Raw genomic sequence first — 16,093 nt, 5'->3', positions numbered from 1 at the left:
ATTGTGAAGAATTGGCGATCTAGTGTGGCAAGCCCCGAGCTTCCCCATTGGTGAAAAATGCGCGTCATTCTAAAAAACGGAAGCAGGCGCTACCATTTTGAAACACGACACTGCTTAGGTAAGTAAGATGTCTGTCCATCAATTTCATTTTATTTCTTTACAAACGATGGAAAATACACCAAACGACGATGCGTAGAAATATGAGGTTTTATCCGCGGAGAGCGGAAGAATCAACGAGACAAAAGAGGGAAAGCGGGTTGTCGTACCATTTACTAGATTTTCGCTCTCGCGGAATGTCCATTCCAGTGCGGAAAAATACTCTTATTGTAACGTTTCAACTGTAAAATTGTTTTGTAATGTCTCCAATCCAACACCATTCACTCGATACAATTTGCGTATTGTTTGTGTAATTGTGTAGATTGGGTTGATGATAAATGGCATCGAAATTGTTTGATCACATTTTCGCCGCGAGGTTTGTTCAGTTTCGGTTACACCAAGCAAAACATGAAATATCCCCGTCGATTACTGGTTTTAAATAAAAACTGGTTGCTCAGTCTTAACTGCGACTTTCGAAATCATGTAAACCCGCACCACATTTTTGTACAATTTCTGTAATATCGTGATCGATCGGGAGATTCCCAATGTTTCTAGCAAAACATTTTTTATTTTCTCTTGCTGCGTCATCAGAAAAATAAAATCGTTTCCATACGCGATGATCCATCATCTGAACTTTTTAAACTAACGTTACTGTAAATATAGGTGATCTCAGCGGATAGGCTACTATGTATCACTTTAGCATTTTCAGTATTCTATACATGTTGTGCTTGGTATGTACAGAGAACAGAAACGTCACTCTGGTGGTGTCAAGTTCCTTATTTTTTTGTTGCTCTTCGATCGCTTTAATAATGGAACACTAGTCACTTTAATGTTTATGTACTATTTTAATGTTTCTACTGTATTTTAGTCAGTGCCGCTCCGACATTGCATTTCCTAATATTTCTTAATTCCATTATTTTACTTTTTAGATTTGTGTGAATTGTTAGATACTACTGCGGTGTTGGAGCTAGGAACACAAGCATTTCGCTACACCCGCCATAACATCCGCTGAATATGCGTATGTGACCAATACAATTTGATTTGATCTTCAGCTAGCATAGCATCTGGCCCAGGCTAAGCTGTTGACAAACCTATAGGGCTTCTTGACCTGTAGGAAGTGAGGTCAACTTGTTGCTTGCGACTAGAATAGGCAACATAACCACGGTTCTATGGTGTCATCCATAGAATAACATATTATATAACTCGATATGGTGTCTTCAATCTGACATTCATGCCTTTGTAGTTATTGTGCATGGTGGTCAACTGTCAAATCTCTTGACACATTTCCTTCCCCTCTTCTCCTGTGGTTTCATTCGTTTACTCATCTCTTGCTTTCTCCCTCTGAATGGTTGTAATTTGTTTTCTCCAGTGACCGCCGTGGACTAGAGCAACAAGTTGAAGTTCAGGAAAGTTGTCTTCAGTATGTTCACTTGTCTGCTCTCTCCCTCCCTTGTGTGTGTGTGCCTCTGTTTGTCTGTCTTTCTGCCTGCATCTCATGTGTGCGCCTGCATCGGTGTGTCCCCAGCGCCACAATGGACAAGAGCAACACGGTGAAGCTCTTCGTGGGCAACCTGGCTCTGGACACCACCCAGGAGGAGCTGTCGGCCATCTTTGAGTCGTATGGCCAGGTGGTCAGCTGCAGCGTTCTCCGACAGTTCGCCTTCGTACACCTACAGGTAGGTTATAGATATCCCATAGGGAGGACTAAGGCATGTCCCAATTCTCCTAGAGTGTATATTTGGTTGCACACACTGTTCTTTATAGCCTTAGCAATGGTCTTAACTCCATCTAGGCAAAGTTTACACCAAACAATCCTATGTTTTTAAACCCATGATGGGGAGGGAACTCCAGAACTGTGTGTTGGTTGTTACTTTGTAAGCTACATTGAGTCCATACGGTACAACATTAATTTCCTTATTGGGTGTTTCTCACATTGTTTTCTAATGTAACATTCAAATCTAAAGATCTAAAATGACTATTATTTAGGTAACCTTTTGAAATGCAATCTAATGTAATGTACTCCCCAGGGCGAGGGGGCTGCAGAGCGGGCCATCAGTGAGCTGAACGGCAGGGAGTTCCGTGGGAGGAACCTGGTGGTGGAGGAGTCCCGGGGCAGACCGCTCCACTCCACCAAGGTGTTTGTGGGCAACCTGTCGGGCATGTGCACCACTGAGGACCTCCAGGAGCTCTTCCAGACCTTCGGCAAAGTACTGGAGTGCGACAAGGTCAAAGGTGAGTCTCGTCCCTTCTCATGGAGGATGGTGCTGTCTGGTACGAAGAACTTGCACCTCAAATGTTCTACTGCTGAAGGAAGTACCGTACCTCTTATAGAATATTGGCTGTAATATGTGTACTAGCAACTAAATATAAAGAGTTCCAGCACCCAGAATGAGTACCGGCACCTATTTCAGTGCACTTCAAGCACCGTGTACCATTGATAGCTAGTTAAGATCCAAGGTATTCTTAGCTGTTTAGGGCTTCTTCATTATGCAACTTGAATTAGTCAGGTACGGTCTGTGTATAATTGTATAGAGCAATAAGAAATGTGTGTATAGAGCGTTAAGGTGTGTGTGTGTGGCATGCCCGGTGTGGTTCTAACTGGTGTCCCTGCGCTCAATGACAGCCAGGCTCTCCTCTTCTGCAGGATACGCCTTTGTGCACATGGAGAATAAGGAGGAGGCTCTACAGGCCATCGAGGCCCTCCACGGCACCTCCTTCAAGGGACGCCCGCTCTCCGTGGAGCTCTCCAAGGTGCTGTAGCACGATGCCCTGACATAGAAATAGAATGGGGAAAGGGATAGATGGGTGGACCGGTGGCCATTTTGAGTGGACCCGTGAGGGTGCGGCCAAATTGCTGTGGTCTGAAGGGCTATTTCTGTTCTAGTGATTGTATTTCTATGTGTACTACAGTACCCAACGCTCTGCATTGTATATCTGGTTCTATCTAAGTAAAGATGCCCCTGAAGCTAACGGGATTGTGTCTTGTCTATTTATCCTTACAGGTACAGCCCTCTAAGCAAACCCCCACCGGGAAGATCCCCTGTGTGAGCTGTGGGAAGCAGGGCCACTATGCTGGGGAGTGCCCTGTAGGGAAGCCCTCTCTGGAACAGTACCAGAGCCAGGCAGCTGTGTTAGCTGCAGCCGCCGCCGCCGCAGCCGGCCTCCCCCTCCAGGTCCAGCAGAGCGTCCACAACTCTGTCTACAACACCTCGACCTTTGACCCCACTTACGCGGCGCTGACGGGCCACACCGCCGGCACGCGGACGGACGGCAACCCCGTCAACCAGGCAGTGTACGGTGCCCTGGCGACGCAGGTCTACGGCGCCAACGTGGCCAATCAGCTCTACGGAGTCCAGGCAGCAAATCAGGCGGCGGCGTTGACGCAGGCGGGCGCCACGCAGGTGTACGCCAGGTCCATGAACCCCAGCCACGCCGCCCTCTACAGTCAGCTCAGTCAGATCGCTGCCAGCCCCGCCGCTGCCTACTCCACACCCGTCTACGCGCATGCCATGGCCAACCACCACCACCACCCAGGGGCCGTGTACCTGGCAGCCCCTGGCGTAGAGATGCCTACGACCGCTGCTGCCATCAACCAGGCCTACGCCTTGGCACCGGCGCTCTATGGCGGCGCCCAGCATGCCTACGGTCACATGGGGATGGGAGCCATGAGCGTGTCGGCGGACCCGTCGGCGGCCATTTTTGAGGCGGCGAGGGTGCAGCACTACTTCGCCCAGGGACAGCAGGTTCTGGCCGAGCAGCAGAATGCGGCGGCGGCCCAAGCGGCAAAGTCCGGGGAAAGGGACCGGAGTCCCCTGAGGCGCTCGGCGGGGTCCCTGCTGCCCGACCCGGTCATGAAGCCCTTCATGTATCAGAGAGCGCCCAAGCAACGCCGGCCGCTGCTCCCCACCCCCGCTGGGCGAGCTGCAGAGGAGGAAGCGGAGGCTGCGGAGGACCCCATGACTAGGTACTAGCACTTTCTCCTTATCAAATCCTATTTGACCCTCATTCACAATTTAGTTGACTTTACGCTCTATGGGGTGTATCCAGATTTCCACTTTAAGTAACAATTTAGTGTCCCATTGACGTCAGTGCAGGACTGAGTAAAATTTGATTTCAGTAGAGATTTGTATTCTCCCCAATGGTTGTAGGAATGTTTAATCCTCTCTGATCCTCCCCAATGCATTGCACTCGACACCATAAACACTCCTTTCTCAGTACATTACCCTCTTACTACAAACCTTCGTCTGTTTTCAGGCTTTGGGAGTGGAAGTGGGCATACAGAACTAGTCAAATGTTTGGACACACATAGTCATTCAAGGGTTTCTCTTTAGTTTTACTATTTTCTACATTGTAGAATAATAGTGAAGACCTCAACTATGAAATAACACATGGAATCAGGTAGTAACCAAAAAAAGTGTTAAACAAATCAAAATATATTTTATATTTGAGATTCTTCAAAGTAGCCACCATTTGCCTTGATGACAGCTTTGTACACTCCTGGCTTTCTCTCAACCAGCTTCATAGGGAATGCTTTTCCAACAGTCTTGAAGGAGTTCTCACATCCTGAGCACTTGTTGGATGCTTTTCCTTCACTCTGCGGTCCAAACCATCTCAATTGGGTTGAGGTTGGGTGATTGTGGATGCCAGGTCATCTGATGCAGCACTCCATCGCTCTCCTTCTTGTGTCATTGTCCTGTTGAAAAATAAATTATAGTCCTACGAAGCTCAAACCAGATGGGATGGTGTATCGCTGCAGAATGCTGTGGTAGCCATGCTGGTTAAGTGTGCCTTGAATTCTAAATAAATCAGACAGCACCATCCCACCTCCTCCATGCTTCACGGTGGGAACCACGCATGCGGAAATCTTCCGTTTACCTACTCTGTGTTTCACAAAGACCCGGCGGTTGGAACCAAAAATCTCAAATTTGGACTCATCAGACCAAAGGACAGATTTCCACCGGTCTAATGTCCATTGCTCGTGTTTCTTGGCCCAAGCAAGTCTCTTTTTCTTATTGGTGTCCTTTAGTAGTGGTTTCTTTGCAGCAATTCGACCATGAAGGCCTGATTCACGCAGTCTCCTCTGAACAGTTGATGTTGAGATGTGCCTGTTACATGAACTCTGAAGCATTTTATTTGTGTTGCAATTTCTGAGGCTGGTAACTCGAATGAACTTATCCTCTGCAGCAGAGGTAACTCTGGGTCTTCCTTTCCTGTGGCGGTCCTCATGAGAGCCAGTTTCATCATAGCGCTTAATTGTTTTTGCGACAGCGCTTGAGGAAACTTTTAACGTTCTTGACATTTTCCGTATTGACGGACCGCCATGTCTTAAAGTAATGATGGAATGTCGTTTGTCTTTGCTTATTTAAGCTGTTCTTGACATAATATGGACTTGGTCTTTTATAAATTAGGGCGTTCTTCTGTATACCACCCCTACCATGTCACAACTGACATGGTAAGAATGTCAGTTGACACATTAAGAAGGAAAGAAATTCCACAAATTAACTTTTAACAAGGCCCACCCGCTAGTTGGAATGCATTCCAGGTGACTACCTCATGAAGCTGGTTGAGAGAATACCAAGAGTGTGCAAAGCTGTCATCAGGGCAAAGGCTTGCTACTTTGAACAATCTCAAATATAAAATATATTTTATTTGTTTAGCACTTCTTTAGTTACTACATGAATCCATATGTGTTATTTCATTGTTTTGATGTCTACAATGTAGAAATGAGTAAATACATTTTAAAAACCCTGGTATGAGTATGTGTCCGAACTTTTGACTTGTCCTGTACGTAATTGTTCAATACATTAGCCTTCATTGCAATCAAAGACTCGCTTTACCCCTTGTGCATTTTCTGAAAGCCTGTTCTTTTTGTGTGAAAATACTTCTATTCCCTGCTAGTAGATGATCTGAAACACTCTCTGTCTCCCTCCCTCCGTGTGTATCTTAGAGACCAGTGTCAACAGTACGCTGAGTACTACCAACAACAGCACCAACAGTACCAGCAGCTCCAGCAGCTACAGTAATTAGGCAAATCCTAATTTCCATTTTAAGTCGACTCTTCACTTAGTCTCACATTTACATCAATGCGTGGCTCAGTGACATTTGACTTCTGTGGAAGTTAGGGCCCCAATGGTTTTAGGAGCACTTAACTCATCTCTCTCCTTGTTGAATCCTCTCTGACATTTCCCAGTGTACTGCACTCTCTCTCCTTTTCCACTACATGACCCCTCCTGATGTTCAGACTTCAGGAGTGGTAGTGGACATACGCTTATCCAAATTGCTCAATACGTTATTCTTCATTGCCGTCAGAGGCTTGTTTTAATTTAACCAACCCCTTGCACATTCTCTGAAAGCCTGTTCCCTACTGGTACATGATCTAAAATCTGTCCCCCCTCCCTCCCTCCGTGTGTATCTTAGAGAGCAGTACCAACAGTATGCTGAGTACTACCAACAGCAACACCAACAGTACCAGCAGCTGCAGCAGTTACAGTACGCTACCTACCCTACCTACCGCCCCCCGAAAAGACTCTGTACCCCCACTTGAAACCTTGTGTGTAAAAGACTAATATACAATCCCTAGTATATAATCCAAAACCCTCTTGTCTGTCTGTCTCCCTCCCCCCTCCTTTCCTCTTTTTCCCCCTCCCGCTCCTAACTTCCCTCCCTCTTTACTCCTTTTTCTCCTTCCCTCTGTCCGTTCCTTTCTCCCCCTCTACCCCCCCTCCATTCCCCTTCCTCCTTTCTCTCTCCTCTCCCCCAGGTACTATGCAGAGTATTACCAGCAGTACCAACAGTACCAGCAACTCCAGCAGTACCAGCAACTCCAACAGCTCCAGTACGCCTACCCACCTCCCAACCACCACGCCATGGCCGCCATCCCTGCCCACGCCATTGCGGGCCACGCCCACCACCACGGCCAGCCCGGTCACGTCACGGCGCTGGACTCCGCCCTCAGGCCAGTGGTGCCCGCCTCCGCTATGGTGGCAGTGCCCAGAGTGTATGAGTCGCCGCTGCCGCCGCCACCGAACCGCAAGGAGGCCGTCCTCCGCCGAGCCCCCGAACTCTCCCTTCACACGCCTGAGCCCCCGTTCCGATAGTCCACACCTCCCTCGCTCACACCTCCTCTGCCACCCCACCGCACACAACCCGTATACCACCCTCGTACCCTTCCTTTCTCTCAGCGGCTGTGTGTATCTGTGTGTGGAGGTATATATATCTGTGTGTCTCTGGATGTGTATCTGTGTGAGGATTAGTGTTTTGTGTGTGGAGTTGGTTTGGTATTAGTTTTTACTATAGTCAATGGATAAACACCCAAGCATCTAAACCCCAACCGTGGTCCTGATACCACACACACAGTGCAGTGAAAAGGGGGAAAATGAGCTCTTACCCGCCACATACCGTTGGCTTATTTTTAGTAGGGATTTCTATTGCCTTTTAAAGTGTGAGAAATAGACTGAGAACCGGCATACATTTTCATTGCCTTCAAGAGTGATGATTTACAGTGTAAAGGCCAACATATGAGGGTTCTCGAGGATTCAGTGAGTTAGCTAATCTCTCCCACTAGTTCAACAGAAATATTTCTAGCTTTTATTTTAACGATATGAATGTATTGAAACTGCACTGTGGTTTGTTGTGAAGGTCCAGGGTTGGAGGGGGTCTGTGTGTCTTGCATGCGTCGGAACTGTGGTGTGAGAGAGCGAGAGAGATGTTGGCTTTCTGTTTCAATGTAATTCACACTGTCCGGTTCCCTCACTAGTGCCACCCTAGGGGACGCGAGGGCACAGACCACAGCCACACTATTATTTTAGAACTACATTCTACCTACCCAGCCTCATCCCCTCCCCTCACCCCGCTGCAACCAGAACACTGAAAGACACTGCTACATTTCTGCCCTCTTTTACTCCCATCTATACCTTAGCCTGGTTAAACCAGATTGAATGCTGTGCTCACCACTGAAACAATGGAGGATTCCACATTGTCAGGTTTCACCAGGCTATCTATACCTACCTCTGACGATGAGATAGGATTGAGATTAGCTGGTTAGAATATGAATTGTCTGCTTTCTATCCATCCAGTATATACATTGGTGTCAGTTGCAGGGTTGGCATCCATTCCATTTGAATTCAAATCAGTCAATTTACTTCCTGAAATGGAATGGACCCCAACCCTGGTCAGGAGTTTGGAGAATGCCACATTTTAGTGACTAAGATGATGTACTATACTAATAGTGTCTTGCTGCATCAGTGTATTTTGAGGCCTTTCGAAGTATGTTAGTTTTTTTTTGTAAGTGGTTGTGGGGTCGACGTGTACATTCTAACCCCTCAGATCATGTAGGTATGAACTGTTTGGTGGATTTATAAGCAAGTCAACGTTTTAGACTTTTTAGCTAGAGAACCATGCGTTTCGGTGAGCTTAACGTTGTGCCTGAGCATTGCGTGAAGTGCATTTAGTGGAGGGAATAGCTCCTGTTTTTGAAGTGCTTTTTTTCTAATGGCAGTCTTTTAAAAATGTAAATGTAAAAAAAAAATCTGAGGTGGAGGGTTAACGGGTTAAGATAATGTGACGTGATAATTTTTTTTTTTTTTGTGGTGCGGTGACCTTCGCACCGATGGAATGATGACAGGTGGAGCAGTATCTTTCAGTCGCCCGCCCCCGACGTGTCCGTGCACCCCCGTTGTAAGACGACTCACTACCCCCGTACCCCACTGCCCTTTCGCCTTGTGGTTGTAGTGATGTAGCTTTTTATGTTGCATATTCTCTCTCCGTCTCTCATATATACCAACGCACACACGGTTGCATCTCCTTTGAAATCTCGATGGTTACAACAAAAAAAAGTATTTTTTATTCTTATTGCTTGCCTTGTGTCTGACCATGTTTTTTTTTATTTTGCCTTTTTTTTGTCTTTTAAAAAAAATAAACAATTAAACCGGCATGCTTTTTAATATGTACACTATACATGCCCACCATTTTTTAAATAAAGAATGTTTCTGACTAGTGGAGGGGGGGGGGGGGGCCCTGAGCGTTTCAGATGTTTTTATTTTTTTGTATGTTCACTCCTTCCTGTTTCTCCTTGTTGTAATGACCAGACCCATGTGACTGGGGACCAGGGTGGCAGAGAAAATGAGGAGTAGCGTCAGTGTGTGCTTCCCCCCCTAGTCTGCCTCGGTGGATGGGGTAAGTCTAGTCTGGGGTCGGCCTCTCTTCCCAGCCTCACTTGAACTCTGTAGGACTACAGCACAGACAGGCTCCGGGTGTGTCCCAATAATATCTTTTTTTTTTTTTTTTTCCAAATGTGCACTTGTTCACATCCCTTCACTAATTTGAGAGGAAATGACTTGTATAAGAAATATGATGGAAACACCCTCTAGCCCATGCATCCACTAATCCAATGCGATTTAGATGTGTAAGAAGTAGTGAACGAGTGTACACTTCAGGAAGAAAGGGATCATTGGGACATAACCCCTCACTGGTATCCCAACAAGGCTACTGTTATCATGCGCTCATGTCTGAAAACCGTTTCCATGATCTCTGATCTTTTTTGATTGCCGCTTTGTGTTGATTTTATAACATTTTAATTGCAGATTCAATGTTGAACCGAGTAGCCCACATTACTCTTTTGCCGATGATTCCTTGTTTACCAATGGCGGACACACACACACAGCATCTGAGAGCTGGGGAGAGGCACGCAGATAGAATGGCTCCATCTGTAGCATTTTGATCTGTTGGGCTTGCTCCTACCCAACCACAACACCCAACAATGTCTGTCTCCAGTGACTTCTGTTCTAGACGTGCATGTGTCACTGTGCTCTATATCCAAAGCCCTGTACATACCGACTAACTATGTCAACTGAAATAGGTCCCCGGCCGTCCAGACACAGCCAAGCGTGTGAGGTGAGAGGGGGAAGACAATAAACGTCGCGCAGGCAAATGGGAAGTGGGAACTCAATCTACTCCACCAAGGTAATGAAACAAAGCACCCCCCCCCCCCCCCCCCTCTCTGACTGTGCTTTGACCAAACTCCCATCACCACCACCCCTCCGTAGCTCCCCACTCACCTGCGTTGACATTGCCAAAGCCGGGGGGCTTATCTTGGGGAGGGATCACTGCTCACTGCTGCTGTGATGTCTCCTACTAGACTTCCAGTGAATTGTCCCGTCTCTCGCCTTGCAGCACCTACATTTGGACTGTTCCGTCAGTCTCTCTCTGTCGTGCTGGTGTGTGTGTGTTAGGGCGAGAGATTCTGTGCTTGTGCTTTACTTTTTGTGTGTGACTACATGTTTTAATAGAGTGAGCCAGTGTGTGGTGTCGTTGGTGTGTTGAGGCTTGGCACATTTGGATCTCCTGCCCCCGCTAGTGACTCCTACACCGCCGTATTCGCCACCCCTCCTCCCAACCCATCCCTCTGTGCCTGTCCGCCGTACACAACGCTTTCCGCTTCCACCGCTGCCATCTTGGATCTAGGCTGGGTTCTGTGGCTCTAGCTGCGGATCAGCTGGCCACACCCACCCCTGGGTATGGCTGTAGCTATAGAGACCTAGTGAATGACAATGGACACAGTGTATGGTGGCCTAGTGGGATCGCTTGGCTGGTAAGTATTACCAGCAACGGTAGAGAAAGCGAGACACCCCACTCCCTAATTTTTTTTCTTCTAATCGAGGCAGGCCCACTCTGGTCTACTGATTGCCCCTGGGGGGGGGGAGGGTTTCCCAGGCCAAGAAATCTCACTGGCTCATTTCTTTCTGGTTGGTCGGGGCAAGTGAGAGGGGGACAATAAATAAACTAAAGGCAGTTGTTCCCTTTCTCACATGCCAGACATTGGCCGCGTGCCTCTGCACAGGCGTTCATGATGCATACCTTATCCTACAACGCCTGGATAGGTAATGTGATTAGCTGATACTTGAATTATGTTATAGCAATCAGTCAGTCGATGACGTGGCACGCAAACATCGGTTGATGCATGCAAGGGAATGCAACCTATATGGAGGAACTGAGCTCGTGCGGGAAAAGCATGCTCACGCGAGAGATGAAAAATCCCACTTACACAAACAGGAACCCTTGACCATTACTGTAAAATGGTTAACGGCCAAAGTCAACTCTTGTTTATCCACCATCTTTGGTATTCATAAAACAGACTTTGTAGGGAGAGTTTTTGCTTTGCAAAAACTGTGATGATGGGTTTGCCATGATTGTATGGGGGTTAATCACTGTTCACTACCAACACCACCAGCTCCTTGCAGTTTAATCAATAAATTCAAGACTGTCTAATAAAGCCAATAAATTAACCTCCCTCTGAAGAATAACATTCATGTTTTTTTTAACACAGAGTTAAAAAATGGCCCTATCAAAAATGTCCTATAAGACAGACGAGCCCAGTAAGGGTTAACTACCTGCAGATTCACTGCAATCTCAGGACTCTTATAGGATTTCTTTGGTACGGGACCATTTCTCTTCACTTCAACCTGCTGTACTTGTTTGTTGTTCTGTATAAATGTGTGTATCTGTTAAGAATCTCCCTCTGTTAGGATGGCTCAACACACACACTTGTCCCCCAACATGTTCACTGGGCAGCCGAGAGGTGCGTTGCTGGCGGCGGGCAGAGACTTGACAGGGAGAGGGCGTGGTCTTCCTGTCTCTCTCTGCTTAACCACTGAAAAGAATGAAGGATGGATAAATGGATGGAAGGAAGCTGCGTTGGTAATGTAGGGATCTCTGGCTCTGATCCCTGCCTGTTCCCTTAAACCCATTCTGTCCTGAAAGGTTCACCACCAATCTCTCCTCTGAGCATTCAAACTACAGTATTGCACCGGCACAAAATGGACTAACTCAAATAACTAATCAGGATGTGCCCCCCCCACACACACACACACACACATAGTCCCCTTTTCCTCTCAGACGTGGATGTGTGGAGTCTGACTCTAGTGCTTGAGCAAATGCAGTCAGCCTTGTATTTCTGAATTCCCCCTGGCCTGCTCCCTATTAGCTCACACTGACTGGTAACCATATGGCTGCAGCCTTTCATCACTGCTCCTGTCCTGCTCTACCTCGCGCTGCACAACACAGGACAGGAAAGCCAGAAATGCTGCCTTACCAATAGAATCTCAATTCCAAATTTCGCCCCTCTTTCCTGAAATGTGCGCTTGTCCACTCCCCCTCAAGGAAGTGTGTGTGGGGGGGGGGGGGGGGGGGGGAGCATTGGATTGTTCTAGACAGTATACCGTATATCTAATACCAATCTCAATATTTTCATGGAGTGAACGAGTGCACACTTCAAGGAGATCGGGGAGAATTGGAATTGGGCCACAGTTTTGCCCCCAGGGTAGTTGCCAGTCCACTGTCTATCACACTTAACATTGCTGCCCAAATACTACCTAGTCACATCAAATATTATATCCTCACATGCAAGGACTAAGTTGACTTAATTAAGAATCTGGGGCAAGTCAAGTGTAGTTACAGTGTAATGGTGTGCGATTTCATCTGGTTAAGGAAGATACTATTTATAGTCCAACGATATAAAGGCAACCTAATGTAAACTGTTACCTCAATTGTTATCTAATAGCTATGTTCTTATAGTCTGAGTTATTGGAGGAGACATGTTTTAGGGAGAAAGAGCATCGTCGTATGCCGAACTGGATTGTTAAGGTGATGTTTTTGCAAATATCAATGTTGAGTAATTTGGTACTTCAAGTGCATTTACAGGAAAAAACAAGTGCAAATAATCAGCATGCTTGAAGGAGATGAAGGGGGACATTTTAATGGTGCAAAATAGTTCAAAGACGCCAGAAAATATTGTAAAACTCATAATCCAGCAGTGTTATACATTTTTTGTTTCAACAATGTGCATTATAAAAGTGATTATTTAACTAGAGTTTAGTATGCGGAGCAATGCATGAATAAGGCCCTTTTTATAACACACAATGCTTGAGAAGTCTAATTTAATCACAATGCCAGATTGAGTTTTTGTTTTTGCACGACTTTGCACCATGAAAATGTCTCCTTAAATGTATTATGACAATGAATAAGCACATTTCATATACTTATGTATAGTCCTTGCATTGCTTATGTCTCGAGGTACTGTACCGTCTGCATGGTTGTACCAAATAAATTATTTTAAAATCAACTTTTAAATTTTCTCATTAAACATAATTAGGCTCATTTTAAAAGTTTATAGCACAAATATGGTAATAAAGCAGTGCTATACACCTTTTTATGCTATTTTTGTGATAAAAAAAAAATGTAATACTGTAGGCCTAGATCACTTTGTTTGAATGTATTATGCTGTTTCGCCTACTGACATTTTTCATCGGAGCTGTCACTGGTGTATCAGCCAAATATTGCGAAGTCAACTGCCTTCAGCTGTTCTTTGATTTCTACCTCCGAGTCACAGCACTTTATATAGGCCTTGTCATGTCAATGTGCCATCTGGATATGTGACCTTCAGAGTACTACAGAGGCTAGGCCAGCCTTTTTCAAACCTCACGGGAACCCCAGAGACGTTTCATAATTTTTGTTGTAGCCCTGAACCAACACACTTGACTCAAATAGTCTAGGGCTTGATGATTAGTTGACACTTTAAATCAGGTGTGCTAGATCTGGAATAGTTCAAACACGTGGAAAAGCTGGGGCTCCAAGATGAGAGGTTTGAGAAAGGATGAAAAAAGCCTATCCCTGCGAGTTTCCAGGATTCATACTGTCATCTTCCCGACAATTATCCTAAAATGTACTGTGTCAGTATAATTCTTAATGACACATGTATCTTAAAATAAGATGTCGTTGTAAGGACATTCAAGTTATCCGAGGTCTGTATTGTTTATCATTGTAGTCAGTGTGAGGGGTATATAGACTACAGCCTGAGAATAGAGGCGCACCAGAGGCAACAGGTGCTGTTCACAAGCTGAAGTTTACAATCTCCTTCAGTAAGGGGTGTGATTGACGTCTCCATCCTCCTCTCTCAAGCCTCCCTGCCCCGGCATAGGTCAACTCTCCAACCACAACCCCACCCATCGCACCTTTTTAGGGTCAGACCCTGACACCAGCACGCCCGGGTTCTCATACTTATTGGGGTGCGGTCACGTGTTCTACTTTTGACCAGGAAAGTAGCACCGACCAAGCAGAGTTTCTGGTAGTGGGAGCTGCACCTCTGCCGCAGTCTGTACTCTGTCGCCGCATCTCTTGTTTCTGCTGACCAGCACACTTGACAGACAGCGAGTCCTCAAGCCCAGGAAGGGTTTCATCTGCTATCTACAAGGCTTAGAGTGCGCATAAACCTCGTTTCTTTTCTATATAATCAGAGGGGGTACTAGAAACCCTAGACGGCATTATGATGGCTGTCGAACCCCAAGCGCAATATAACACCTCGTATATGATGAGCGAGGAGCATCAGTATATGTCTCCGGAGGATGAGTGGGACAGGGACCTACTGCTGGACCCCGCCTGGGAGAAACAGCAGAGAAAGGTACGTTCGGTGCCGGACTGGGAGTAAGTCAAGTCAAAAGTGGCAGCGTGACGGTGAAATGTTGTCTAGAGCGGCTCGTTGTGCACTACGGACATTTGTGCGTCTGGCTGGAGTCCAGCCATCCCGTTGTATGTTTTATGAGTGCCCAGAATCAAATGGTTGACAGTTACTAAAATCCCTGTAAAACGTATTACAGTTGTCAAGTGAAACGGGGGGAGATAAGGAGTTGGCGCACGCACCTGCTCCTTTTCCGTTCTGGAAGCTATGAGCAGAGCGGTTAGATATTTCAGACGCGTAACGTTCTCAGTGTTATCTTTCACTTACCCCCGACAGGGACACCAAGACAGTCTCAAAATAAAATAAAAAAAATATATATATATATATATATATATATATATATATATATATATATATATATATATATATATATATATATATATATACCCCCCACACATTTAAACTAAGCAATCGAACAAATAGGAACTTGTGTGATTTTATGCACGACTTTTCCAAGAAGTCACCATGCGCTATAGGCAGGCCCAACTCAAACCATTTACATAATCTCTAAACCAGCGTTTCCCAAACTCGGTCTTGGAGACCCCAAGGGTTGCACGTTTTTGTTTTTTGCCCTAGCACTACATAGCTGATATTTTTTTTATAAAGTCAAAGCGTGATGATAATGATGCAGCCCTTAGAGTCCCCAGGACCAAGATAGGGAAACGCTGCACTAAACGATGCTTAGGTCAACCAGTCAAAAGTTAGGCCTACACAATAAAAGTAGGCCTATATACATGTAGAGAAATATGTTGATATATTAAAAGTTGAATGATTTTAAAATTATCGCTCAAAACTACTCCCAAGTTGTCTCTCGGGGTTACTTTTTTACTTTGGGAGTGCCGCTTATGTTTCTGTGCTTGAGGTGGCAACATAGTGTCTGGAAGTGTCATGTAGCCTGGATGAGAGCGTCTGCTAAATGAATAAAAAGTCAAATAGGCCTAGAGAGTCGCGAGGGGACTTGGGCCCGCCCGTTGTCTTGGCGATCAGCCGGCCTCGCTGTGCTCGTGGACATGGATGACAGGTGCATTTAATGAGCCAGAGCTGTCAAGCCTAAAAGTCACTGGGCTGATGTGACAGTTATGATGTACGCCTTGCATGCCTGTGCTCTATGGCCTATCCTAAACTTGGAATGGGACAACCATACCTCCAATAGTGAATTCATTGAGCATAATGGCTAAACTGCTAACAAATACACATTCGTCCATTTCCGATATGTATATTATATTACCATTGATTTACCAGAAGACATTTTCTGCTTCTGACAATATTTTGTAGAATGTTCATGTACACCTTGCATACAGGTCTGACTCCCTGTCTGGCCTATTTATATTTATACATACCTAGCCTACTTGGGTTGATTGGCATCTTGGGAGAAGGTGGATACTGTACATAACATACATACAAACATTAATTAGGAAACATAGAAAATGGAATCTGTTCTTTTTCTATGGAACTCCCTGTCTCTATGATGCAAAAGTTTCCTTCGCA

General features: G+C 45.8%; 2 protein-coding genes across 9 annotated transcripts in view; both read left to right on the top strand.

Moving 5' to 3' along the window:
- The first annotated feature begins 28 nt into the window (after positions 1-28).
- Positions 29-13,213, top strand: LOC110500447 (RNA-binding protein 4B). Of its 8 annotated transcripts, XM_036957860.1 has the most exons (11): positions 125-305; positions 1,466-1,516; positions 1,622-1,772; positions 2,124-2,328; positions 2,720-2,847; positions 3,099-4,060; positions 6,044-6,115; positions 6,514-6,585; positions 6,857-9,270; positions 9,953-10,056; positions 11,619-13,213. In XM_036957860.1, exons 3-9 carry the CDS (start codon positions 1,629-1,631, stop codon positions 7,191-7,193), a joined length of 1,920 nt encoding a protein of 639 aa, XP_036813755.1. In that variant the 5' UTR covers positions 125-305; positions 1,466-1,516; positions 1,622-1,628; the 3' UTR covers positions 7,194-9,270; positions 9,953-10,056; positions 11,619-13,213. The 8 variants fall into 8 exon arrangements, with proteins under 8 accessions (XP_036813758.1, XP_036813757.1, XP_036813753.1 ...); XM_036957863.1 differs by lacking the exons at positions 125-305; positions 1,466-1,516 and adding an exon at positions 29-118 and having other exon boundaries at positions 2,741-2,847; XM_036957862.1 differs by lacking the exons at positions 125-305; positions 1,466-1,516 and adding an exon at positions 29-118 and having other exon boundaries at positions 11,665-13,213.
- A 947-nt stretch (positions 13,214-14,160) lies between these two features.
- The window catches only part of LOC110500446 (alpha-actinin-3), a 30,566-nt gene continuing 28,633 nt past the window's right edge, over positions 14,161-16,093 (top strand). The window contains exon 1 of the mRNA XM_036957857.1: positions 14,161-14,548. Within this exon, the coding sequence (XP_036813752.1) occupies positions 14,414-14,548 (135 nt within the window). The 5' untranslated portion in view covers positions 14,161-14,413. The remainder of the gene's footprint in view (positions 14,549-16,093) is intronic.

Source organism: Oncorhynchus mykiss, chromosome 21 (genome assembly GCF_013265735.2).
Source record: "Oncorhynchus mykiss isolate Arlee chromosome 21, USDA_OmykA_1.1, whole genome shotgun sequence".
Lineage (NCBI taxonomy): Eukaryota > Metazoa > Chordata > Actinopteri > Salmoniformes > Salmonidae > Oncorhynchus > Oncorhynchus mykiss.
The sequence above is the reverse complement of the archived record's forward strand: the minus strand, read 5'-3'. Positions and strand labels throughout refer to the sequence as shown.